Genomic DNA, 25,629 nt, shown 5'->3' with positions numbered 1-25,629 from the left:
TCCTTGCTAATTTTCCCAGTGAGGATTTCCCACCCACCCCCTTTTTTTAAAGTCACAGTTACTTTACTGTGAAAACACACCTACCTTTGCCAGGCGATAATATTTGGTGGCCATTTCAATGTCACCTTCTTGCTTACAACGCAGGGCAGCCAGTTTATATTCCCGTACTCTGGCTTGCAGGACAGTTTGTGTGCTGGAGTTTGGAGCATCTAAGGGCAAAGAGGGAAGCTGTCACAATCTATGTACCCATCTAAGGGTGCACCTATCTGCATGCGTTGTACTCAACAAACCTGCCCAGAAGGTAAATTGAGCACACAAAAGATTAAGTTACCCCCTAATACTCATGTTGGTGCTACAAATCTCCCAGGCTCCTGAGTCGAGGTTCAGTAGGGGTCCAACCCAAGCTCACCACTCTGCATGAACTGCAACTGTGAGAGTCACTCGGCACAGACTGGGGAAAGCAGAGCAGGCAAGCAGGCCTTTCTCAGCCTTGCAGCTTGTTTGTTTATTAAATTTCTTTGCCACCCAACTTGCTGCAAAGCGACTCTGGATGCATTAGATTAAAATCAATAATCATAAAAGTATTATATCTAATCATAATAAAAAATATAGATTACAACTAAAAGATAGGGAAGGAGGGAGCAGGGTGTATGAGACCCAACTAAAGCCACACTGGCATGACCCCAGAGTTTGCCCCACGTGAAGGAGCATCTAACACCTCCAGCCCAAAAAAGGTAGAATTAACATGTGTTGAATTTTAGGTTATACAAGGTCCATGATCGTAGGTACCATAACTTCGTATAAATCTCCTTAATGGACTTCTGCTGACTAGGACTGAATGACAAAGTTTAAGGATTTGTTTATAGATAAGAGATGAGATAGGAGATGAAGAAATTGTTGTATTTTTACAGAAGGTGATAAGTTGTTAAAATTGTTTATTCTGATTGTATGAAGTCACTTCTTTAGATGTTTCTTCTCTTTCCTATTCCTATGCTCTTATTTTTTTTCTTTTCTGTATTCTTTTTCAATTCTTTTTTGCACTATTTCCTTTTATTCTTTTATTTTTTGTAGTCTGCATTGGTTTGTATCTGTTTAGCTATAATGTTTAATAAAATCATTATAAAAACCTTCATAGAATTTTTCATCTTAAAATAAATAAAGCATGCAGGGAAGAAGGAAAGAATGGGAGGGAAAATTAAAGGCAGTTATCCAATTTATTTATTCATTCAATCTCTATAGCCACCCATCTCAATCCAATTGACACTGGATGGTGAACAACTTCAACTAAAACATAAAAACAATTAGAAATAAACACTTTTTATATGTTTTTCTTTTTGCTATTTTTTTTCTTTCACTACACATGAATAGTGTAGTGAAATGATTACAAAATATTGACTGAGTCAGTTATTAATGACTAATTTATATTATACTAGTTTATATTATAATTGTAAGCATCTAAGTGTAGAGCCAATTCAATGTAAAAGTTAAGGCATTGAGTTAGAAACTTGAAGACTGTGAGTTCTAGTCCCAATGTAGACTCAAAATCATCTGGGTGACTGCTCAGCCATAGGAAGAAAAACACTTTGGAAAAATTTGTGTCAAAAATTACTTAAAGGGTATGTGTGAGAGACATGCTATTATGTTTTCCAGCATCTATACTTTAATCAAGAAGTATATAAATATTTGAACAAGTCACTATTGCAATATATGTATTTGCAATTTACTTTTCTACTTATATTGCGGCACACAAATGTATACCTGGTGTAAGAAAAGCTGCATAAAATACAGCTCTAACTTATCAGAAACTAGTGGCTAATCACAATGCTACCTTCTCTATCAAAGTGATCTGATGAACTGGGAGTAAGAGGCTCTCACTGATTTGTTCCAAGAACTGTCTCTACTCCCACCCCATTTGATTGGCAGACCATCATGAAATACGTCAGATGCTTTTCAAAAATCACTTGTGTTTCAAAAGCAACTTGCCATGAGGAATAGTGGCTTAAGAATACACCATGGGTACGTAAGCTATTCTCGTGGTTCTGCTAAGGCTATGCACTCCCAAAAGAAAATATTAGCACAAGTTTCCCTGTGATTTATGCCCTGGCCCGACTTCAAAGGTTTATGATTGGCAACAGATTTTTTAAAGTGGTTTCTATCAAAAACGAGACATCAAATGCCTGGGATCTGAGAAGAACAAAAATAAAGCTTGCTTTGATTCGACCCTTTCTAACCCTTTCAGCTGCTGTTATCAGACCTAGTCAATGAACAAAAAAGCATGTTGTACCTTGGCTATGCTTATTCTGGTGAAACTAACTGAACAATCCTAGCTATACACAAAATTAAAGCTAAATTGGGTTCCAGGCAATTCAAAATGATGCAAGGAAGATTAAATCAAATCCAAATCTCAGACATTAAGGTGATGAACATTAACCAAAAAGATCCTAATACGAACAATGATTCAAATGTAAAGTAATACAGCTAGATATAAGAGAAAAAGAGAGCTTCTATATACCTATTACAAGTACGTAGCTAATATAAATATCAAGGTCTCTAAGTCCTGCAAAACATCTTACTATAATTGTCCTGTATTCTAATTTTCCTTTACAAACTTCTTTCCATTTTATTTTCATACTGGATGAGCATCAACAGGGTTGTACCTAAATCTCCCTTCTCCCAGCCCTGTTAGCAGCTCTTCTCTATAATTCATTGTATCAGTCTGGAATTTCCAAGCTAGAGAATCTGCTAAAGTGTCATGGCTGCATCTCTTTCTTTGCTAGATGACTGAATGGGACGGTTGACAGATAGACCTCATAGTCATGATACCCAATAAAATTGACAGATTTCTCCACTGCTTTTTCTCCTTTCCCAGCTTTTGGGCTGACTCAGATGATAAGAGATTTTGGAGAGCGAGAAAGCTTGTCACTTTCTCGTGGCAATTTAAGTTAGTCCTTTGAACTACTCAGCTCCTTAAAAATGGTATTGGATCCAGAATCAAAGCTAAATTGAGCTTTTGTTTCCTCTGCAGAAAATCATATTTATCTCAATGCAAATCACCCCTTTCCTCCCTTGGTTACCTTAAGCTGGGTCATATTGTTCAGTACTAACCTGATGAAAGGGAAGATGCTGTTGGGGGAGATGTTCCCAGTGGTGTTTCTGAGGAATTGAGTGGTGGACGGGTTGTTGGAGAAATCTTTGGTTTTGGAAGTTTTGGTGGTGGAACTTTGGGAGGCAGCTGTGACCTCCCAGGGGATGATTTAGATGGTGAGTGTTCAAGAGTTGCAGCTGGTGGCTCTGGAGTAAAGTCCTTGGTTAACACTTCACTTTCTCCTGGTGTGGAGGGTTGTGTGGTTGGAGTGGTCTTCAAAGAAGCAGCCTGCGGGCAATTACTACTCTTTCCTGTAGCTACTGGTGGAGGAATCTCATCTTCATCTATCTTTTTGCCTTTCCTTACAGAGGTCAATAGGTTTTCTAGAGTCTGGGGAAAAAGACTTCATATAATTACAGCACCTTGCAGGTTCATCCATAAATTGAATATGCCACCAGTAAAAGGACATGGTTTTTAAAAATCACATCCTTTACCCACCCCAAAAGGATCTTCAAGATAGATAAGACTGGAGCATTATAAAATCCTCATGGGAAACAATGGTTATCTACCACTGAAGTTTTTTTTTAAAAAGCATTTCTCATTTCATTTATCAGCTGCTCAAGTGACACTTTCCATATCTGTCAAAGTTCCATGTTTATCTTGGGTTTCCTCCTCTGGCCACATCTACTTATAGCTTTGTTAGTACTTCCAAGACTCTTGTAAACCATACGCAAGTCTTTCCCTAACTTCTGCATCTTGCCAAGATCTTTAAAGGTTTTAATTCTTAAATCGGGTAAGATCCCAATGGTTAACCATGTCACTACTGTCCTCTAATATCCTGTATAGACCTGGCATTCATGTGCCACTGTCACAGTTAGCAGTAAAAAATAGACTTACTCGTACTTCTAGACAACAAAACACAAAATGATTATGATTAATAATGGCTTCCAATGGAAATACTTTCATAATGGAAAGTACTAGGCGTGAAAGGCATGAAGGTCCTTTCCAACACAACTTTCCTATTAATGTTATTAAGAAACACTGAAGATCTAATACATTTATCCCAGCAAATATTTGGTGTCTTACTTTGAGGCCTCTTTCATAGCGGCGCATTTTGGAACTTTCCCCAGCTTGTTTTGCATTAGCAACAGCAACCTTGTACATAGCCAGTCTTTCCAGCAAAATGGATTCAGATGTGCTGGAAGCAGCTGGAGCACTGTGTTCCTGGCAAAGCACAACACCAATCCTTATTTCTTACGGAAAGCCAACATTAGTTCAACTGCAGAAGAGTTACATCGTGTACATCTGAGGTCAAACCCAGGATATGTTCTCCCCCGCCTTTCCCCTCCAGCAATAAACCATAAACAGCAATGTACAAAAAAAGGGAAATCATATTCCTGGCAAAAAAAAAAAAAAAATCGGACGGCTACTAACTTGGAATCAAAACTATACACTCTTGCAAAAAGAAATACTGTTCTACTTTTCTAGTTAATTATGTCCACCCAGAAATTTGCAGAACAACTTCTCAAACATGCCTTCAGTTTGCCTTTTAGATGAGCTTTTTATTTCTGGGATCCTTATTGCCTTAATTCAAATCACTGTTATATTCTTTGCCTTGGGAGAGATGATTTATTGTTGCTGGGTTTTGTTATATACATTTTCTAGACACGGGGAAAAAAGCTAGAGCAAAATTTATTACTATGGATTTTATAGGGCTGCTCTTAAGATTGCTGCATAAGTGTGTTTAAGATGGTATATGGAGGGATAGTGGGTTGATTGGGAAGCCTGACACTGCGAGTTCTAGGAGTTGCGGGGGATTCGATGTGTGATTGTGGACAGATGGAGCAGGGTCAGCTTGATTAGTTGGGAAGAATTTGATCCTGTTAATCTTGAGTAAACAGGATTCTCAGGTGCTAACTCAGCCACTTTTATTAGATCTTCACCCCTCCTAGCTAGTGAGATCACATGGCAGTGGATCCATAAGACAGAATTCACTTCCTTGGGGGAAGAATGGTTCCATGAGCCTTGAAAGAGGCAATACAGGTAGTCCTTGACTTACGCTGACACCTGGCACTGGAATTTCCATCTCTTAGTGATGCGGTTATCAAGGTGACTGCATTACTTAGTGATGACAATCCCTGTCATTGTCATTGTTAACTGAATCCCGTGGTCATTAAGTAAGGCAACCTCCTGCCAGCTTCCCACAACCAAATCAGTGGTGATGCTGGCAGGAAATTGCAAGTCCACGGTGGCTTGCAGGCAGGCAGGTGGCTGCTGGTGGATGGGAGCGGGCACAATGCAGTGCATGAAAAGCATGAGGAGGGTGTGTAGGGATGTGCAAGAGTATGCGCAAGATGGGGTGAGGGTAAGGGAGGCTGTCAAGCCGGTCTCCCTCAGTAACCAAGAAAGAAACCACTTAACTCCATTTTGCAGAATTAAGAGTACTTTTACTGGTTATGAAAAGATAGCAGCTAAGCAAAGCAAGATCTGAGGCAAAAGCATGCGAAATCATACATATCAATACGTGACCAAACCCCCTCCCCCTGGCAACCCTCATCCCACTGTCCAATCTGCAATGTGAGATAGGTGTCATGTGAGTCCCATCTTCAAGGAGCATCATCAGGTAGGTATGCGGACAGTTGGCCTTGACCGACACCAAGCGCTAATCTCCAGCATGCGCAGTAACGGTTTGACCAATACTCCCACTTTACAATCTCTCCTGTACAAAAGCTTCCCCTCCCAAATATCAGCCCCCCTCCCCGTTTCAATGGCAGCCGAAAGCAAATGTGAAACAGAGGGTGACAGAGGCTGCAAGAGTTCGGGAGGCTGCATGAGAGTGATAAGGGATGGGAAGAGTGCAAGAAGAGTGCAAGGAAGGCACAGCAAGCACTGCAAAGATATGTGAGTGTGAGCTGCCTGCCAAGTGCCCAGATTGCAATCATATGTACGACCAGAGAAACGTTGGAATAGCTTGAACTCCAAATCCACCATTTGTTCAGCGTCATCATAATTTTGAATAGTCATTGAACAAATGGTTGTAAGTCGTGGGCTACCTGTACTGTATCCCCCTTCTTAGGAGTGCATCACTAGATCTAATTATGCTAGACATTTTTTGTCCAGTCCCCAACCTCTCCTTTTAAGGGAAGACTGAGAAGATGGTCAGGTTGCAGTTACATAGGGCCTTGGGAGACGCAGACTATTGGAACCTTTTTCAGTCAGGATTTAGGCCATGGCCTAGTATTGATATGGTGTGATGAGGAGTGGTGCACCAATTCTGGTACTCCTTGTTTGCCAGCAGCTCTCAGTATTATCAGGCATAGTATCCTTTTTTACTATCTGCAGAGAATAGCGATGGGAGTCATAGTGTTATGGTGGTTCTCCTCCTTTCTCTGTGAAAATGTTGGTCAGTGTTGGGGAGACAGGGAAGAGTTTGAGTCCAAAACCCCTAAATCCTGCAGTACTGCAGGACTCAATGCCCTCACTCCTCTTGTTTAATGAGGCCTCTCTGAGAGGTTGGCCATCAGTTCGGGGTCAGGTATCACCGATATGCTGATGATACTCAGTTGTACAAGTCAACCTTGGCTAGCCGAACAAGGCTGTTAAGGACTTGTAGTAGTGCCTGTAGGAAATCTGGATGGAGAAGAACAGTCTCAATGATATTATTTATTTAATAAGATCTCTGAAAGATGGGAGCCATTAATAACTTATACTGAAGATCTCTTAGAAGTCTCCATCCATGATCAACTCATGCACTTGTGATGTGTGAACAAACTAAAACAAAATTTTCCTCATTTTCTATGAAGATTCTCAATTTTGTTTGTTTGTTTTGTTTTTATTAGATTTATATGCCGCCCTTCTCCCAAAGGACTCAGGGTACAACATTAAAAAACACACATCCCAAAAAGTTAGAAAGAAATTAAATATATATCCCAAAAAACAAATTGAATTTGTAGAACAATACATTTAAAAAATGAGTTAAAATTAACAGGCCAGGCCGGCTTCCTGGAAAAGCCAACTTTTTAGGGCACGTCGGAAGGACCGGAGGTCAGGGATTATGCGAAGCTCTGGGGGCAGCTCATTCCAGAGGGAAGGCGCTCCCACAGAGAAGGCTCTCCCCCTGGGGGTCACCAGCCAACACTGTCTGGCCCAAGGCACCCTGAGGAGGCCAACTGTGGGATCGTACTGGACAGTGGGAGGCTACTGGTGGCAGCAGGTGGTCTCGCAGGTATCCTGGGCCTAAGCCATGGAGCGCTTTAAAGGTCATAATTAATACCTTGAATCGCACCCGGAAAACAACCAGCAACCAGTGCAGGCCGCCTAAAAGGGGTGTAACATGGGAGCACCTAGATACCCCCATGACAATCCGCGCAGCCGCATTCTGGACCAGCTGAAGCCTCCAGGTGCTCTTCAAGGGCAGCCCCATGTAGAGAGCATTGCAGTAGTCAATCATGAATTCACAAAGATAATTTTTTTCCAAAAGGCAACTGGACTTTCTTGGAGTTTTTTTTCCTTTGAAAATATTTCACTTCTCATTCAAGAAGCTTCATTGACTAGAACTGAAAAAACTATTTGGATGAGAAGTGACACATTTTCAAAGGAGAAAAAAACCCAAGAAAGCCTAGTTGCCGTTTAGAAAAAGAACCTTTTGGGACAATTTTTTTGGATTGCAATTTAAAAGTAAGCAAGAACCACAAAGCTAAGTTGATATGAAAATATGCACCTTAGTAGCAGTGGGTACCACAGCATCTGGGACCTTACTATCTTCTTCAAGTACTTCTGTTAGTTCAGCCTGCAAATCAGGGAAATATATTATTAAAGCTATATGTGAAATTTAAACAAGAGAATTTTTGTTTCTACCTCTAACACAGTATGCTTCTTGACAATATAATATAGCATCTAGCTGTTATGAAATCCTGTTCCAAACTACATTTCTTTCCTGTCCACCTCTAACATAGTATGTTTCTTAGTGACCAGGTATTATTAGATCCCAAGGTACTGTTACCATTAGTTCATCATCATCTTCTAAATCTTCCTCTTCTACCCCATCCTCTTCATCAAGGTCCTTCATACAGAGGGCAGCCATTTTGTCAATAGCTTCCATTGGCAAAGGAGCTAAGAAAGAAAAAATAGCAGCATCAACCAGTAGTCACTCAAGGGTGCCATCAAATCTCTCTCTAGATTTTTGGTCTGGAAGCCAATGTGTATAAAATCCATAGATAAAAAGATTTTCTCTCAGCAATCAGTATGCTGCATCTGTAGCACTCAAGTAGTCCTGACTTCATCTGAGCACTGGTGATTGGATTATTCTCTCTACTCCTGAATACTGTATCTGAATAGAAGTACTGAGACCACAAAAAATATGAACAAGGTCCATTCCACCTTTCTTAGCGGTGGTGCCTTTCCCAAGTAATAGCTTATCCCTGCGTGTAAAAACCCCTTCCTTTGAGTTTCTGAAAAGAAGTGAAAACGTGTCTCTGAAGGACAGCATTGGATGAATGTTAGGTTTTCTTTTGTGAATTACTGTTCTTGTCTTTATTTCTGTTGTAGGCCATCTGGAGCTGGTTTGGAAGAGACCAGAACAAAAATACCAATAATAAAATTCCAGAAAAATGCAAGAAAGCAGCAGCGATTAAAAAAAAAAACTTCGCACATATCCACTTTGTAAGACCTCATTAATCACTACTTATATTAAAAAAGACAGACAACAGATGGGGTGGGACCTGGACCTGGTCTATAGAGTAAACTCAACATATGCTAGAACCCACAATGTTCCAAGGGAGGTACATATCAAATTCCTCAGAAAGACCACAAGAGACGAGATTCTGAGTGCACAAAGGGGGCAAATATTAAAATACAAGGATAGAGAAATAGCCATTCTGAAACAGATCCCAAAGAAAGTTAGAGAGAAAAGAAAAAAATATTCGCTTCTAGCGAATAAATTATACCAGAAAGGGGTGTGGTTTAGATGGTTGTTTCCAGAAGGTATGCTAATATTCTGGGAGGACACGAGAGTTAGAATTAATACAACTATCGAGGCTGAGGCCTTCATGGAAAAAAACGAAGTCCTCTTAGATAAATCTGATGACACTACACCGGATATACAGGACACAGGAGGTGCCGGAGCTCTGCCCGGGGGGGGGGGGGAGAGAGGCAACATTGAGAAAACTCAGATCACAAAAATGAAACTGAACATCTGTTTGATATAAAATGATTGAAATTATTTTAAGATAAAAGTTTATATGCTGACAAAATATTATTAAGTAACAACAATCTAATGTATTAGTAAATGAAAATTATGAGAATGGGGGGGGGGAGGGCCATTTCCTGCACAATGTAACTGTCAAAATTTGTACTTAATCCATTACCCCTTTCCTTGAATATGCTTTTTTAAAACCAGTAAAAATTTGTTTTAAAAAAATATTATTAAGTAACAACACTCTAGTAAATGAAAATTATGAGAATGGGGGGAGGGCCATTTTCTGCACAATGTAACTGTCAAAATTTGTACTTAATCCATTACCCCTTTCCTTGAATATGCTTTTTTAAAACCAATAACATTTTGTTTAAAAAAAAATCACTACTTTTAAGTCATAACAACCCCATAAAACCCCTTGAATCCACTTACTTTTTCCATTTGGCTTTTGTTTGGGATCTGGTTGGCCTCCAACAATGGCCAGGAATTCAGCTTCCAGTTCTTGATCATCCTCTCCATTGCTCGCCATTGTGTTTTCAGGAGAGAAATCCAACAGCAAACCCATCTGTATAATAGGATTCAAGCATGTAAACTACAGAAGCCTCTTTCTTAACCAAATTAGAGCTTGCTTCGTAGATAAATTCTTACGGTGCTAATTTTATCATAGGGTAATATTAGCATGTTTCAAGGGAAAGGGATTGAAGACATATAAAAGGAAGGAAGTAATTCATTATCCAGAACACAGTTAAACTGTGAAATTCATTACCTTAAAATGTAGCCTTATCAGTAGCCACCTTTTTTTAAAGGTCAATTCATGGATAAAATTGTCAACGGTTATTAATCATTATGCTTAATACATCTGCTATAGGAAGTACCAGTTGCTAAAGTGTATATGCAGTCCTTCCATCTAGCACTCAATTGGCTTCGTTGGGAACAAAATGGCTTGATCTGGTATAGGATCTCTAAAATAACTAGCATCCCTGTGACAGATCAAAGATCTTACTAAGGTTTTTGTTAAATAAAGCTGGGTGCTGTACAAAAAGAAAGATGGATTTAATGAAAACTTCGAAGTTATTGTTTATATGCATAAAATTGCAGGCATTAATGTGGGGAAGTTTGGTGAAAAACTGTCCCAACAAAAGTTTTGTTTTTCTATAATAATAATAATGGCAGTCATTAGGAGCCACCCATATCTTTTGCTGCTGAGTGCCTCCAATGCCTCCAGGTCTTATTGACATCACCCTCTCAATCACTGCCACCACCCTGGTAGCTGCTGAACAGCTGATCAGAGCACAAGCTCTTCCTATGTGGCCCGTGATTACTTTTAATTTATCAATATGGCCCTTTCCATTTAAAACTTATACAGGTCTGCTCTAAATTAAAACGCCCATGGCATTTAATATCAGTGTCAATATATTTACGTCATTGGATAAGATCTTTTTCAAGAACTAAGAAAAAGAAGTACTATATTGTGGTGCCCTTTTTGGGATTTAAGCTTTATTTTTTGTTCTCTTGTCAAAACCATTGACCCCTCTGTTGCAGCCTAACCATAATGGATTAAAGCTGTCATTAAAGAGTCAATAGAGCTACACTCTGTTAGGAATGGGAATTTAGGAATCTTGTTTGATATGCACGAGATTTCATAAAATATGCCATCTCTTCCTGTTCAAGAAGGATCCAATGCTTGGATTTCTGATGGACAATTAAAGGCAGTACTAGAGCACGTTTTCAAGAGTCATGATAATAAAAAGTCTGTGTCAATTTCAATTGGCAATGATGAGCACTACAGTATTTCCTGTCTTAATGCTATAAAGTTTTCTGAGAAAGAGAAGGTTTGACTTATAAGCCACAAAAATAGGACAGCAGGGATTTAGAACAGATATTATGGTAGGTTGCACAGTCAGCCAGATGTTTAGGTTGCATTTGGCATTTTTGTGCATCAATTGAGTGCTTTTCAAGGACCAGGGGTAAGCATATATTGTTTTTCAATAATATTAAATGTATTGTTGCAGAATGTAAAGCTGCCTTATGCAATTGACTGATGGTGATTTTGTCAGTGCCAAAGGGGTTCAAATGCTGCTCCAGTATTTTGGAATTATTATTATTTATTAAATGTGTAAGTCTGCCCATCTCATCTAAGCAACTTTGGACAACTTACAAGAGGCAAAAAAAACCCCAATCCAATAAAAACTAATATACAAATATATAACAACTATCCACAATCAAAGTAAAACAAAAGAATCATGATCATAGGCAGAATCCATCCTTACATCAGCTCAAAACAGCCATTGTAAAAACTCCCCACCATCACCAGAGCCCCAGGGATGATGACAGTACCAAGTGTCAGGGCCTTCCTAAAGATTCCACATGTCAAAGGTTAGAAGAAGAAATGTATAATGACTTACTTGTCTGGCTGCAGCAATCCTCTTGCCTCCTGGTGGAGGTGGTGGCTTCCTGTTCTTCATTTTCCTGTATTATGCCCTCAGTAAGTGCAAGTTAGTATTAGACAAATGGATCTAAGGATATTTAGAAAGCCTTCCGTAAGTTCTTGTCTCTGTTTCTCACGTTCCCATCATCCACCTCATCTCCCTTTCTGTTGTCAGCCCTCACTTCCTTCTCCGTATAGGCTTCAAACAGCAGGAGACAGTTAAATTAATATCTTGTAAAATGAAGTATCAAGTGCTTTGAGTGGAGTCTAACTCACAATTAGTACTGTAAATAGACAGATCTATGCAGTTTTCTTGGCAACAGCACGGAAGTGTTTTGCCATTCCTCTCTTCCCATTTTCTTCTTATTTCAGTCTAGAACTCTAGATCATAGTTCCTGGTGTTATCCCACAACTTTCTTAGCTTTTTCAGAAACAACCAAAGATGCCTAGGTGTTGCCATCTATAATGACTGTAACATGTTTTAAATCAAGAAGCACCCGCTTCTTGCCACCATCCCCTAATATCTCCCACATTCTTTTGTCAACATGCTGTTGAAATCCATGGAAGTTTATTTATAAGGATATCTGGAGTGAGTTGTGTAGAGTATCAATTTTAACAACACTTATGATCACTGTTATAAATCATGATATGTCCTTTACTATAAAGGACAGTCCTTTATTTCAGAATGCTTTCCTTTAGATATACTTTCTTGGTTTTGCTCTGGAATAGCATCACTGTACATATACATCACCAAACTCAATGCTCCTGCCATCCTTACAAATAGATTCCAGAAAGACTTTCCAGAAATATACATGAGACCATCTTTCCAACCTCTTATCCCCATTAACAGCCTATAACTGTGGAATTAGTTGTACAACTAAATTTAAAAATAACAGATAGCATTTAATATTTAATAGGAATCACCTTGTTACCTATGTACCTGGTGTGATATTTTTGTCCTTGTAAGTCAGCCCATATTGTGCCCCTATTAATATTAATCAAAAAACGCCCCACCGAATTCCGTTTGTATTGAGAGCTTATTCCAAGCAAGGGCGTCCTATTTGGCCTACCTATGCCAGAAATCAGGACAAGTACCCCTAGTTCTTCAGTGGAAACTCCGATTTTCCCTTTCCGTAATGTAGGAATCACAACACCGTTCTGGGTTACAGGACACTTGCAAAATCAACAAGGAAGTGAATATCCAGGTTTAACATCTTGATTTGCGGGTTCCCTATTCCCCCCCCTCCCTCCATAAGCTTTCATGCAGCGATTTGTGTCGTTCCCCCCCACCCCACGCGCGCAACACGTAATGCAACAGGGGGCCATGTCACCCCTTCCCCCCCTTTTGTATTAAAAGGCACTCACTTCCTGCTTTCTCTCCCGAAGCCTCCCGCGACACCGCGCTTGGCTTTACGGCTCCCTTGCCTTGATGGTCACGGCAGTGCCCTTCCTCCTTTACGGTCCCTCCTGTCTTTTGCTATTTTGAGAGTCGTCCGTGAGAGTAGCTCCTTTTTTTCTTAAACGCAGCTGCTGGGTTTTCGCGTTAAGAGGGTCAAAAAAAAGAGAGAGAGAGAGCCCTGGGCGTATCACTGAAGCTATTAGGTTGCTCAACGCTTAAAAATGGCACAGTAGATTAAGGACCAAGCAGCCACGGCATTCTCAAAAGACTTCCAAATTTAAACTTGACGCAGCGGAACAAACCAGATCAGGGGTCTCCAACCTTGGTAACTTTAAGACTTGTGGACTTCAACTCCCATAATTCCTCCAGCTTTGCTGCCTGAGGAATTCTGGGAGTTGAAGTCCACAAGTCTTAAAATTGCCAAGATTGGAGATCCCCTTAACTAGATCATTTCTGAAAACTGAGATGTTGCCTTCCAACTGTTTTCTGCTGCAAGCGGGGAAAAATAGTCGCACATAGTTGTCCTTATTAAAGAAGGTTGGTATTGACTATTATTCCGATTGGGAAGTCTGGGCACAGAGGCATCATTTTCCCTATTATTGTTTTAGTCTCCCCATAACCCTCAGATCGAGAAGCCGATGAGAAATATACAACGATGAACTGAGCTTATAATTTAGTCGAAGTTGATGCTCCCACCTTCAAAATGAACTGTTTGAAACGGAGTGGGGCAAATACTTACCAAACGTTTTCCAGAATAATGTATTTGTTCCGCTGAAGAAAGCAGAACAATTCGTAATAATTAGGGCTGAGCGTCCACTGGCATATTAGAAGTGTTGTTACCCCGAACTGAGAAGATCCCTCAAGTAGCACCGCAAATGAGACTGTGTACAACTCTTTAGTTTTCTACGTTTATCTTCCTGCAGATCTAAGTGAAGTGGGCAGGATTTCCATCAAGGGGCGTGGCCTTAAGGAACAGAATAGTGCCTATTTCTATTCCTTAAGGCCACGCCCCTTGATGGAAATTCAATAGGAGGAGCCAGGGCTAAATGAAGTGAAAGGCGGAGTGGATCGCGGTTACTTTAAGGCGGTTGGTTTGGCGGGAAAGCCTTTGTCGGTTTAATCAGCTGGAATCTGGACATAAATGGGATCAGTTACGCGTATAATAATAATTTATAAATGCTCCTTGACAAATTTCCTTGCATGGAAAGGGAGTGTAATTTCTGGATTCCTTGTCTTTCAAGAAACAAAATCTGTCTCCACATAATACCCCAAGTACATAACAACAGTCCAATACAGTCATTTTCAAATATACTGGTTCTAAAGACAAAATCCTACTCTAATAATAATTGATGAGATGAATGTTAATGAACTTAAAAAGATGCTTTCTTAAGGGGGCTGCAAACATAAGTGTTATTCTTGAATACAAACCTTTTTTAAAAATTACATAACAAATACATTTATGACTGAAAGCAAAGAATTTCCAGTTTACAGATTAACAGGTGAACAAGTGTTCTCTAATAGGATAAGATGTCTTTTTCCTACTATGGATGGTTTTACATGGAGAAAAAAAAATCTTCAACATTTCAGTCCATATACTTACCTCATCTACATCAGTAGGCTTGTAGCATCATCAGTTTTATTGTATTATGAGTCTTTAGGACCCAGATTGTTGGGGGCAATATGCTGACTAAACCGCTTGGAGAGGGCTGTAAAAAGCGCTGTGAAGCGATCTATAAATCTAAGTGCTATTGCTATTTAAAGTCTCTAACAAGCCACTCTACAAACAGTGGATATTTTAAAAAATGAACTTAGTATTTGAAGGAAACATGCATACGTTTTAGATGTTTCACATTTTTTCCAGATAATATAGTAGGTCCCATTAAGCTGGTAAGCAACTTGAACCAGCAGAAAGTCTTATTTTCATTTATCAGGGTGAGGGTATGGCTATTCCTATTTTGCTTCTTCACTCTTTCATGAAAAAAAGTAAGCCAAGAAGATTGATTTCAGTTTTAAATAGAAAAGTAACATATCAAAATTGTTTTGCTCAAACTTTAATATTGAAGCATAAAAAAATGTAAACTAAAATGTTTATCTTAAAACAGTTTCACTTTTCAAAATATCATGAAATGTGATGTTTTTTTAAAAAACAGAAATCTGTTCCTTTTCAATTTACCAAGCCTCCCCAAAATGAGTAAAAGAAGAAAGACTCCGATTTCAGGTAATAGAAACATAAAAATATATTTTATATTATATTATTTACATTGTCTTAAAATCAGTAATATCTGACTAGGTGCTACAATATAGCTTCCTCTATCCTTCAGTTTAAGCACTAGGAAAAGCGGTTCAGATTAAATGTGAAGGCATTCAGTATTGAAATCAAATTCTTTAACGCCAAAGTGTTGGAAGAAATGTCCTTCTGGGTTCAGTTCCAAGTGGGGAAAAAGACACTGGATTCACGGAGACTGCTTGGAAGGATGGTTTTAATGGTGCACAGGACCACATGGTTTGAGGACCTGGGCAAAAAGGGAAGAAATGATGAGAGTGCCTGGGTTTTATGCCCTCTGTTGGGCTTTGAATTTGAGCTTGTTTTATGACTGTCAGCTTGTTGTCAGACTCCCATGGGGCCATGCAGGGGTAACTTTGTAGAATGTCTGTGTCCCAGGCTTGGTTGAGCCTTGCTCGGTGATGATGTAATGAAGGGGCTTTCCATTGTAGGAAGTTATCACCTAGCCCTCTCCCAGAAAAATGAAATATCCTAGGAAATATTGATAAGGCAGAATATTATATTTTCCTGGATGTGAAAAAAGGGAGAAACACATTTTAAATACAAAGTAAATTCCTGCAGCTTCCTGCCCATCCCCACTTTGTCAATGGGCCATTAAGGAGGCCAAGCTAGTTCACTTTACATAATAAAGAGTTCTCCTCTTCAGCTCCAGGGGGTTGGGATTAAGGCAGGACAATATTGCCTTTTACTCAACTGACCACATGGCATCTGAGAATTCAACCAAACCTGGACTCAGCCTAGAGAGTTGCCCCTGCATGGGCCCATGTGAGTCTGACAACCAATCATAATACATTTCTTACACAGGAACAGGAAACAGAGAGGTGGGACTGAACAGGTTATAAAAAGCCTAGCAAGCCCCTCCATCAGCCCTTCTTCTCCACCAACATTGAAGCATGCGATCACCTTTTCTGTTCAGGGCTCAAGCCATGTGGTCCTGTCCACCATTAAAACCATCTTTCCAAGCAGCCTCCATGTCCCCAGTGTCTTTTTCCCCACTTGGAGCCGAACCCAGAAGGACATTTCTTTCAACACCGCAATTCCTCCTATGGCTCTGCCTGAAGGAGGTAGATCTTTGTCATGTAGAATAGACAGGCCCAGGCCTTAATGGCCCGTTGACAAAGGTGGGGAGGGGTGAGTTTCTGCCTCCCTTTTAGGGGAAACTAGCAGTGCTTGCTAGCAGTGTTCTTAGTATGTTTTAGCCTCCAGCCCCCTAATTAAAAGAGATGAAAGTACAAAATTAAATGAAAGTATACCCTCACTGCTATGGTCAGAGAAAGGCACACTCTGTGGCCCAGGAGTGAATTCTTGATCACCTAAACTGACTTGCTAAAGCAAATTTACTACTTCAGCAAATTTACCACTTCAAGGGAGTCACATATTGAATGTGACCAGATCAGCAGTTGAGATGGGACAGTCACAGCCCGCCGGCTACCTACCTAATCAGTAGGTCTCTTTTTCAACCTTCTGGATTCTAGAAATCACATGGTTAAAGGGGAATAGCAAGGTTGTTTAGCCCCACCTTTGAGAGACGTAAGACTGCTAGAGAGAAATCAACAAAAGTTTTTTTTATTAAAGATAGCTGATAACCCGGTATTTATTTATCCCTCCCAACCCTCCTTCAATGAAGGTTGCCGCAATTTCTAATGTTGGATTTCCCCCCTTACCAGAGGGGGAAAGGTGAAGCTATTACCATGGCAACTCTACAGCGCTGTACACTAGAATCCATTTTAAGGCACAACAGGCTGTATCTTAATAGAACACACATCCCGAGGGGTGTTAGGGGTGTCTTACCCTCCCCCCAATAGATATCCACTTCTGCTAGTCATGTTAGGATTTGATAAATCACAATGGTTGGGTTGACCCAACATACTAAGTTAAATAAATGGAAATTCAGAAAATGAGTTTGAATCTATAATAAGGCAACCTTTCTGCTAAATATAGATACTTTTTCACTACAAATCTGCTTTGCTTAAAGATATAATTGTTTTTTCTTTATGCTTCTATATTCCAGGAGTGTGTGTGTTTAACATTTTAAATAGAGTAGAAAATCATGTCACATTTGTGAACTCGGAATGTTCAAACCAAATGTTTTATTGCGTTTTAATTCCATATTTGTTCACTTTCCCATTTTGTATGTTTTCAGTTCTACAGCCATAAGCACTTTTAAAAATGTTTCAGTAGTAAAACTAATAGTTGTAACATAGTCTTTTTACAATTTTATCTATGTCCAGCAATTGACAGTTGAATTCATGATCATACAGTGAATAAATGCAGTGATGTAAATCCAGTTCAATCCTTTTAAAAAGATTTCAGTGATGAAGATTGTTATTGTAGTCATTGATGGGTAGCATGATTTTAAAACTACACCTACAATGTTAAACAGTGGGTATGGGTTCTGTGGGCGTGGCTTGGTGGGGGTCATGTGACTGGGTGGGCATGGCTATGTAGTCGTGTGACTGGGGGTTCAAAAGACAGAAACTCACTTTAACAATGTCCTGCTGGAACAGGGGGTTGGACTAGATGACCTCCAGGTTCATTCCAGCCCTGGATTTCTGTGCTCTGTAAAGGTATTATCTGAAGTTGCGTCTAGTACCAGATTTGTGGTCCTTCCTTCCCCTCCTTTCTCCCCTTCCTTCCCCTCCTTTCTCCCTCCCTCCCCCCCTATCTCTGTTTCTTAACACCTCCCCAACCCCCGTGTTTGGCCTATAAGGCCTCAGGAAAGCCTCATGGGAACAAAAATGGATCCCAAATACTAAAAAAAGAGTAAAAATCAGCACAGCTGATTGTCGGAACTTTTTTTTTACTTTGTTAAGCATTTTTTACTCCCGGTTCAGGTGAACCAGCCCAAACCGGTAGCATTTCACCCCTGATCGTGTGTTTGTGTGTGTGTGTGTGTGTGTGTAGCATGTCAACATCCTTTTAAATTTAACTTCCATAGGAAAAGAAGATATTGCTGACCAGTCCATACCAGTGGTGGGTTATGGCCAGTACACCCCGGTACGGGCGTACTGGTGCCTGCTGGGAGTACCAGGTACCGTTCCGGTACAGTGCTTTGGAGGGCCCACCAGCCCTCCTTACCTGTATTTGACCCAACCAGGCCATTTGCGCATGCGCACACAGCATACGGTGCTTGTGTGATGCTCCGCCGAGCAGCTGGAACGTGCGCAGCTACGTGCAAATGGTGGACGCCTGGCCCCTTCGCAACATCCTGGTTGTGACGGGATCCATAAGCCACCACTGGTTCATACATAATAACGTAATCACTCAGACACATACAGTACTTCCCTTCCCACTCTCATATATGTACATAATAATCGAATAATAGTTATACTGGATTAAGCCAAAGTCTTTTTTAGTCCAGTATTTTGTTCTGACAGCGGTAACTAGAGGTCTCTAGGAAACTCAACCTGCTCCCCTCTAACTGGTATTACATGTATATTGGGGGCATTGATGGTGTAGTGGTTAGAATGCAGTACTGCAGGCTAATTCTGCCAACTGCCAGCAGTTTGATCCTGACCAACTCAAGGTTGACTCAGCCTTCCATCCTTCTGAGGTCAGTAAAATGAGGACCCAGATTGTTGGGGGTAATAAGCTGACTCTGTAAACCACTTGGATAGGGCTGTAAAGCATTGTGAAGCAGTATATAAGTCTAACTGCTCTTGCTATTGCTGTTTGCAAGCATGCTACCACAATCCAGAGGTACAGAGTCTCCAAAATCAGTAAGTTTGCAGTACTAGTAAGATCTTCCTTCCACGAAGTTACCCAATCCAATTTGAAAAGATCATCACATATACAGTATGGTATAATGAATTCCAGAAAGATAATTTTTGTTTGTGCAATTTATCTATTACATCAATCCTAGTAGAATGTTGGCAGCGTGCATTATGTGAAAATAAGCTTTCCTTAGTCTTTTTAAAATCTCTAATCAAGTTTCATTGGGCAAATCATAATCCTATTGACCCACTTTCTCCATGCCAGCATGATTTTATATAAAGATGATTTTCTTTATATCAAACCTCAGGCCCAATCATTTGGTTTGCCCTCTTCTGTACTTTTTTTCAGCTTTATTATATCCTTATATCCTTTCTCAAAAATGGCAACTAAGACCAAACAGAATTCTCAAAATGCAAATATATTATAAATTACTAAAAGGGTATTTACTAGGTACATAATTTTTATTTTCAGTTCTTTCCATAATGGGAAGAATTGAAGGATCTGCCCAAAGATGAAATGAGAATACTATGTAATACCTGTCATTTTTAGAAATAATGGGTGACTTACAAGGATAAAAACCCAATATATTGAATTGAATACTTTATTTGGTCAAATGTGATTACACACACAAGGAATTTGTCTCTGGTACAGAAGCTCCCAGTATACACGCAAAGCAACAAAATAATAATAAACATAAAACATAAAAGCAATAAAAAGCAATAATCCTTACCCTCTTAGCGGCAACAGTCAAATCAAACATTTGATGTGCTCCATCCCACTCTGGGATTCCCAAGCTCATTGACAAAACTCGGTCTTTAGGTCCTTGTGTTACAGTTTCAAAATGGGGGCTAATCTCATTATTTCCAGTGGGAATGATGTTCCAAAGGGAGCATTTAATTGAAGCCTTATATTAATAGGAATTGTATACATTATACATCATATTGTATAGAGCCATGGTGGCACACTGGTTAGAATGCAGCATTGCAAGCTAATTCTGCTGACTGCTGATTGCCAGCAGTTCGGCTGTTCAATTCTCACTGGCTCAGGGTTGACTCAGCCTTTCATCCTTCCAAAATCGGTAAAATGAGCACCAGATTGTTGGAGTGAATATGCTGACTTAGTAAACTGCTTAGAGAGGGCTGTAAAGCACCTTGAAACAGTATATAGTCTATATGCTATTGCTATGTAATATTTGTAATTAAATCAATAGGATATTCATTTTCATTTGGTGAGTATTAAACAGTTTGCTGTGTTTCTTATGCATTATAGTTTATTGATATTATTTTCCCCTCTCTCTCAAAAGAAGAAAATAACAAGGAAGGCATTTCTAAGCCAAAGAAGAATACTAGAAAGAACATGCATTTGACAAGAGAAAGTGATCTAGAAATGTTAACCCAAGCTTCTCAGACCAGTCATTCTCTATCTATACCAGAATTATATGAAGAATGTAAGGAAAATTTGGAAGAAGATCAGGAGCTAAGGTAACAATCATATGATATATATAGATAGATAGATAGATAGATAGATAGATAGATAGATAGATAGATAGATAGATAGATAGATAGATAGATAGATAGATGATAGATAGATAGATAGATAGATAGATAGATACACATACATACATACACAAACATGCACGCGCGCACACACACGCACACACACACACATACACACATCTTATTAACATACAGTGGTAATGCATCTTCTCCTCCCCTACCTAATTCCAAAATTGTCTCAACCAGGTACTCTGGAAATGGTTTAGGACTATAAGTCCTGAATTTTCAGCCAGCTTATTCAAATACATATGAAAAGTAAGGTACTAAGTCGGTAGATTGGCCTAGCCCTAGATAGACTGTCCCAAAGGTGCTTTTTCAAAAGGCAACTGGACTTTTTTTTTTTAGTGGACAATTATGATGGCGATCATATTCCTGTCAGATACAGACTAGATTCTAGCAGGATGAGACGTAACACCATTCAGAACAGTGAATATAACTAATTCACTAATATAGTTGGTACATTTTTCCCTTTTCTGTTTTTGTGTTACTTGTTTACTGGGAGAGGTTGGTGCCTGACAACTCCCAGTAAATTGATTTGTAGAGGCAAAGGTTTCCCTCGCACATATGTGCTAGTTGTTCCCGACTCTAGGGAGCGGTGCTCATCTCCATTTCAAAGGCGAAGAGCCAGCACTGTCCAAAGATGTCACCGTGGTCATGTGGCTGGCATGACTAACGGAACGCTGTTACCTTCCCACCAAAGTGGTCCCTATTTTTCTACTTGCATTTTTACCTGCTTTCAGACTTCTAGGTTGGCAAAAGCTGGGGCAAGTAACGAGAGCTCACTCCGTTACGTGGCACTAGGGATTCAAACTGCCGAACGGCCGACCTTTCTGATCGACAAGCTCAGTGTTTTAGCCACTGAGCCACTGCGTCCCTTCAAAAAATTGATTTGTAACCCCTGCCAATAAAACTATAATGTTTCTCTCAAAATCAATATTTCTTCCTTCAATGAATGGATTTAAATAATAAATAATAGTTAAATCAAGTAAAATCAAGACTGAGTTAGGGAATACCAGGAGAATAATCTGAAATGTTCTAAAACAATCTTCAGCATATTTTATGGCTCACAAGACTAATTTACTTCACTGCTTTAAAATGTTTGAGAAGAATTCAGCAATGCTCAGCAACTCCTGAAAACAAATACAATTACAATACTACTTTAATACTAATTGCAAACTACATGGCAATTACTAACTTGAAGAAATAAAAACTAGATTAATTCATGTTTATTCTTTGGTTTTTACAAAATTCACACTCCTGTCAGTTCATGCCTTAGTAAAATGTACTTGTAAAATGACTGTTGAATTATTCATTTATTATTATCATTTATTTATTCATTCATTAAAGACTTCCAGTGTTGGGGCATTCACAACTTCTGGAGGCAAGCTGTTCCACTGATTAATTGTTCTAACTGTCAGGAAATTTCTCCTCAGTTCCAAGGAGAGAAGCAACTTAGAACTGAGGAGAAACTTCCTGACAGTTAGAACAATTAATCAGTGGAACAGCTTGCCTCCAGAAGTTGTGAATGCCCCAACACTGGAAGTCTTTAAGAAGATGTTGGATAGCCATCTGACTGAAACGGTATAGGGTTTCCTGCCTAGGCAGGGGGTTGGACTAGAAGACCTCCAAGGTCCCTTCCAACTCTACTATTGTATTGTATTGTATTTAATAAATCAGATAACTAAACTTTTGCAGTACCGATCAACATTAGTATTGAAGAACAAGTGGGGAATATCCTATTTCATATTCTTCCTGATAAAATGCTATTTTTAATTTATAGCATCATAGAATCATAGGGCTGGAAGAGATCTTGGATATCTTCTAATCCAACCACCTGTCCAAGGCAGGACACCTATACCATCCTGGACAAATGGTTATCCAGTCTTTTCTTGAATGCCTCCAGCAATGGAGTACCCATAATTTGGGGAGGCAAGCTGTTCCATTGATTAATTGTTCTGTCAGGAAATTCCTCCTTAGTTCCAGGTGGGATTTCCCTCTAATGAGCTTCCACCCACTACTTCTTGTTCTGCCCTCAGGTGCTATGGAGAGTAAATCAATCCCCTCTTTCTTGGGTCAGCCCTTCAAGCTACCCTATTAACCCCTAATCTTTCTCTTTGTTAGGCTTAGCCCTTCATCATACAATCTGACCTCCAGACCGCATATCATTTTTTTTCCTGCTCTGCACTCTTTTTAGGGTCAGCACCTTTTTTTTTTTGTATCACAGAGTTTGACACATTACTTCAAATTTGGCCTCACTAGTGCACTAGTGCAGTATTTAGTGGTACTACCACAGGAGGTATATAACTTCCTGTGATCTTAATGCTGTTCCTGTGTTAATGCAGCCTAGGACTGCATTGGCTGTTTTTGGCTGCTGGAGTATACTGCTGACTCCTACTTGTGGTGGTTCACAAGTACTCCTAGCTCCCTCTCACAGGCACTACTTTTGAGCCAGGTACTGCCTATATCCTGTGCCTGTGCATTTGTTTTTTTCTGCCTAAGTGTATGATTTTACTTTTCTCACTCTTAAACTGTATCTTCTTGGCTAGGGCTCAATACTCAAGTCTGGCAAGATCCTTCTGAATCTTGAGTCTCTTTTCCAAAGTATTAGCAATTCCCGACACCTTGGAGTCGTCTGCAAATTTGTTGAGTGCTCTTCAATCATTTATGAAGATGTTGAAGAGCACTGGCCCATGAGAAAACCTTGAGGTACCCCAGTGCATTCTTCTCTTCACGTAGATGTAGTTCCATTGAGGACCTCATACTGAGTACAGTTGGTCAGCCAATTGCAAATCCGTCTGCTTCCTTTTTACTCCATATTGTTATATCTTATCAAGAAGTAGAATGTGGTTTACTTTTATCATACTCCTTACTGAAATCTGAGTGTTCTATATCCACAGCATTTCCTCGATCCACTTTATCAAAGAAGGCAATAAGATTTGTTCTCACAGCAGAAATTAAATTGAGGATCAATTATTGTTAAATTACTGAAGAACCTCAGGGGGGGAAAGTCTGTAAATGGTTATAAAACTATCACAACATTAGTCACAAAACCTAGCTTGGTAGCCACAGAATATAGGATTAAATTCACTGAAGGTGGGAGAAAGCAGCCTACCTTGTATCATCTATTGGATAAAGATTTTTATTCAACAGACACTTTTGAAGGTGTTAGCTCTTCTTTTTGAATGAACAAGATAAACGGACCATTTTACTGATGAGGCAACAAGATAATTCAAGAAAAGAAGATGGATAACTTTAGTTCTGGGAAAAGAATGTGTGTGTGTGTATGTGATATCATCACAGGGGGTCTGCGAAGGCTTGAAGAAATGTCATGATTTAAATCTTGAGTTAAGTCTTAGGAATCCCTGGCCATGCTCCATGGCCACAAAAGGTGTTTAAAGGGAGCCCATGGTGAAGAATAGTTTGAGAATTGCTGGCCAGCCAACTCAGCAACAGCTCAATCAGGGAAGCTGATAGAGCTGCACAAATCAAACTATTGCCTGGGGCCCATCTTAAGCTACAGTGTCTCACATCTGGTTAAACTGAAGAGCAAAACCTCTGAAAGAGCTAAAAGATATTTAATTGGGGGTCCATGGTAAATAAAAGATTGAGAACCACTACCCTGACTTCTTTAATAAATCTTCCTCTTCACAGCTTGACAAGGCTCCAAAGGTGTCAACTAATTATGCCTCCATAAATTCAACTGCAATCTATCCTCTTTCTGCCTGAACTTGCTTATCTGAATAAGAAGAATAGAATAGAATAGAATTCTTTATTGGCCAAGTGTGATTGGACACACAAGGAATTTGTCTTTGGTGCATATACTCTCACTGTACATAAAGAAAAATAAAATAGGATACATTCATCAATAATCATAAGATACAAGACTTAGAATAATAGTAATGCAGTCTTAGTAGATAATTTGACAGTGTTGTGGGGATTAGTTGTTTAGCAGAGTGATGGCATTGGGGGGAGGAACTGAAAGAACATTCTTTGTTGTGCTTTTTTGATAACATTTTTCATGTTAAGTGTCCATTTTAAGTCTTGAGATACGATAGAACCTAGAAACTTGAAAGTGTCTACTGTTGATACTGTGTTGTCTAGTATTGTAAGAGGTGATCGTATAGGAGGGTTTCTCCTAAAATCTACCACAATTTCTACGGTTTTGAGTGTATTTAGTTCAAGATTGTTCTGGTCGCACCACAAGGCTAGTTGTTCAACCTCCCATCTGTATGCAGATTCATCGTTGTCTCGAATGAGACCAATCACTGTTGTATAAGTGTCTCTAGAAGGCAGAGATGGTTTGTTATCTTTGCAAGAGAACCACTCTTTGGTTCTCATTACAGCCCATCTTATTAGGAAGCCACTCCACCAAATGTATGTCAGTTGCATAGTAATGACATTGAAGCAATCAACTTAGGGCATGAGTAAATTACTTTCTTTGAACCCCACTGTCTGCTATTGAGTCTATTAAGAGTGATTTGTAGTTAAATCTGCTTAGTTTGCAATACACAGTTGTTTGAAGTTTGATTTTCAACCCTTCCCTGTTTCAAAAGTAAAAGAACAGGATTGGGGGGGGGCGTTCTCTTTTCAGAGTAGATTCATCTTACTGACTTATTCATCTTATTCACTTTGGGTTACAGTGGCTTGATCATTTTGGGATTCAGAGCTTTCTGCTCCAGTTAATTTATTACATTCACACACATTAAAAAAAATACAAACCAATAATGGGGATGTGAATCTCATAACTCTTGCATTCATTATATTGGAGCAGCACAGTGAGGTTTTAAATTAAGACACCCCCCCCCCAGTAGAAACATAGAGTTAATTTATTATGATAGGACTGAGCAAATACATCAAGGGGCTCTTTCAGTGAATCCACTTTCACTTTTATTTTTCTTAAAGAATGAACAATTTACAAAGCAGTGCACCATCATTAAGCTTTGCCTAGACATGACATCTGTAGTTTTATT

At 39.5% G+C, this 25,629-nt stretch overlaps 2 protein-coding genes across 9 annotated transcripts in view; one reads left to right on the top strand and one right to left on the bottom strand.

The window, feature by feature from the left end:
* CC2D1A (coiled-coil and C2 domain containing 1A) overlaps positions 1-13,399 on the bottom strand; it is a 57,480-nt gene extending 44,081 nt beyond the window's left edge. The window contains exons 1-8 of one of the 5 annotated variants that reach the window (XM_081955556.1): positions 13,072-13,399; positions 11,684-11,794; positions 9,711-9,843; positions 8,088-8,197; positions 7,806-7,874; positions 4,172-4,309; positions 3,106-3,475; positions 85-209 (exon numbers count right to left, since the gene is read on the bottom strand). In XM_081955556.1, coding sequence (XP_081811682.1) covers positions 85-209; positions 3,106-3,475; positions 4,172-4,309; positions 7,806-7,874; positions 8,088-8,197; positions 9,711-9,843; positions 11,684-11,743 — 1,005 coding nt within the window. In that variant the 5' untranslated portion in view covers positions 11,744-11,794; positions 13,072-13,399. Of the gene's footprint in view, positions 1-84; positions 210-3,105; positions 3,476-4,171; positions 4,310-7,805; positions 7,875-8,087; positions 8,198-9,710; positions 9,844-11,683; positions 11,795-12,630; positions 12,754-12,776; positions 12,913-13,071 lie in introns of those variants that run through there. The other 4 variants (XM_081955557.1, XM_081955560.1, XM_081955558.1 and 1 more) reach the window with 4 other exon arrangements.
* A 140-nt stretch (positions 13,400-13,539) lies between these two features.
* BRME1 (break repair meiotic recombinase recruitment factor 1) overlaps positions 13,540-25,629 on the top strand; it is a 28,201-nt gene continuing 16,111 nt past the window's right edge. Inside the window, exons 1-3 of one of the 4 annotated variants that reach the window (XM_081955608.1) lie at positions 13,570-13,642; positions 15,283-15,323; positions 20,410-20,584. In XM_081955608.1, the coding sequence (XP_081811734.1) occupies positions 15,293-15,323; positions 20,410-20,584 (206 nt within the window). In that variant the 5' untranslated portion in view covers positions 13,570-13,642; positions 15,283-15,292. Of the gene's footprint in view, positions 13,643-15,282; positions 15,324-20,406; positions 20,585-25,629 lie in introns of all 4 variants that reach the window. The other 3 variants (XM_081955609.1, XM_081955610.1, XM_081955611.1) reach the window with 3 other exon arrangements.

Source organism: Natrix helvetica (genome assembly GCF_964273705.1).
Source record: "Natrix helvetica genome assembly, chromosome: 1".
Lineage (NCBI taxonomy): Eukaryota > Metazoa > Chordata > Lepidosauria > Squamata > Natricidae > Natrix > Natrix helvetica.
The sequence above is the reverse complement of the archived record's forward strand: the minus strand, read 5'-3'. Positions and strand labels throughout refer to the sequence as shown.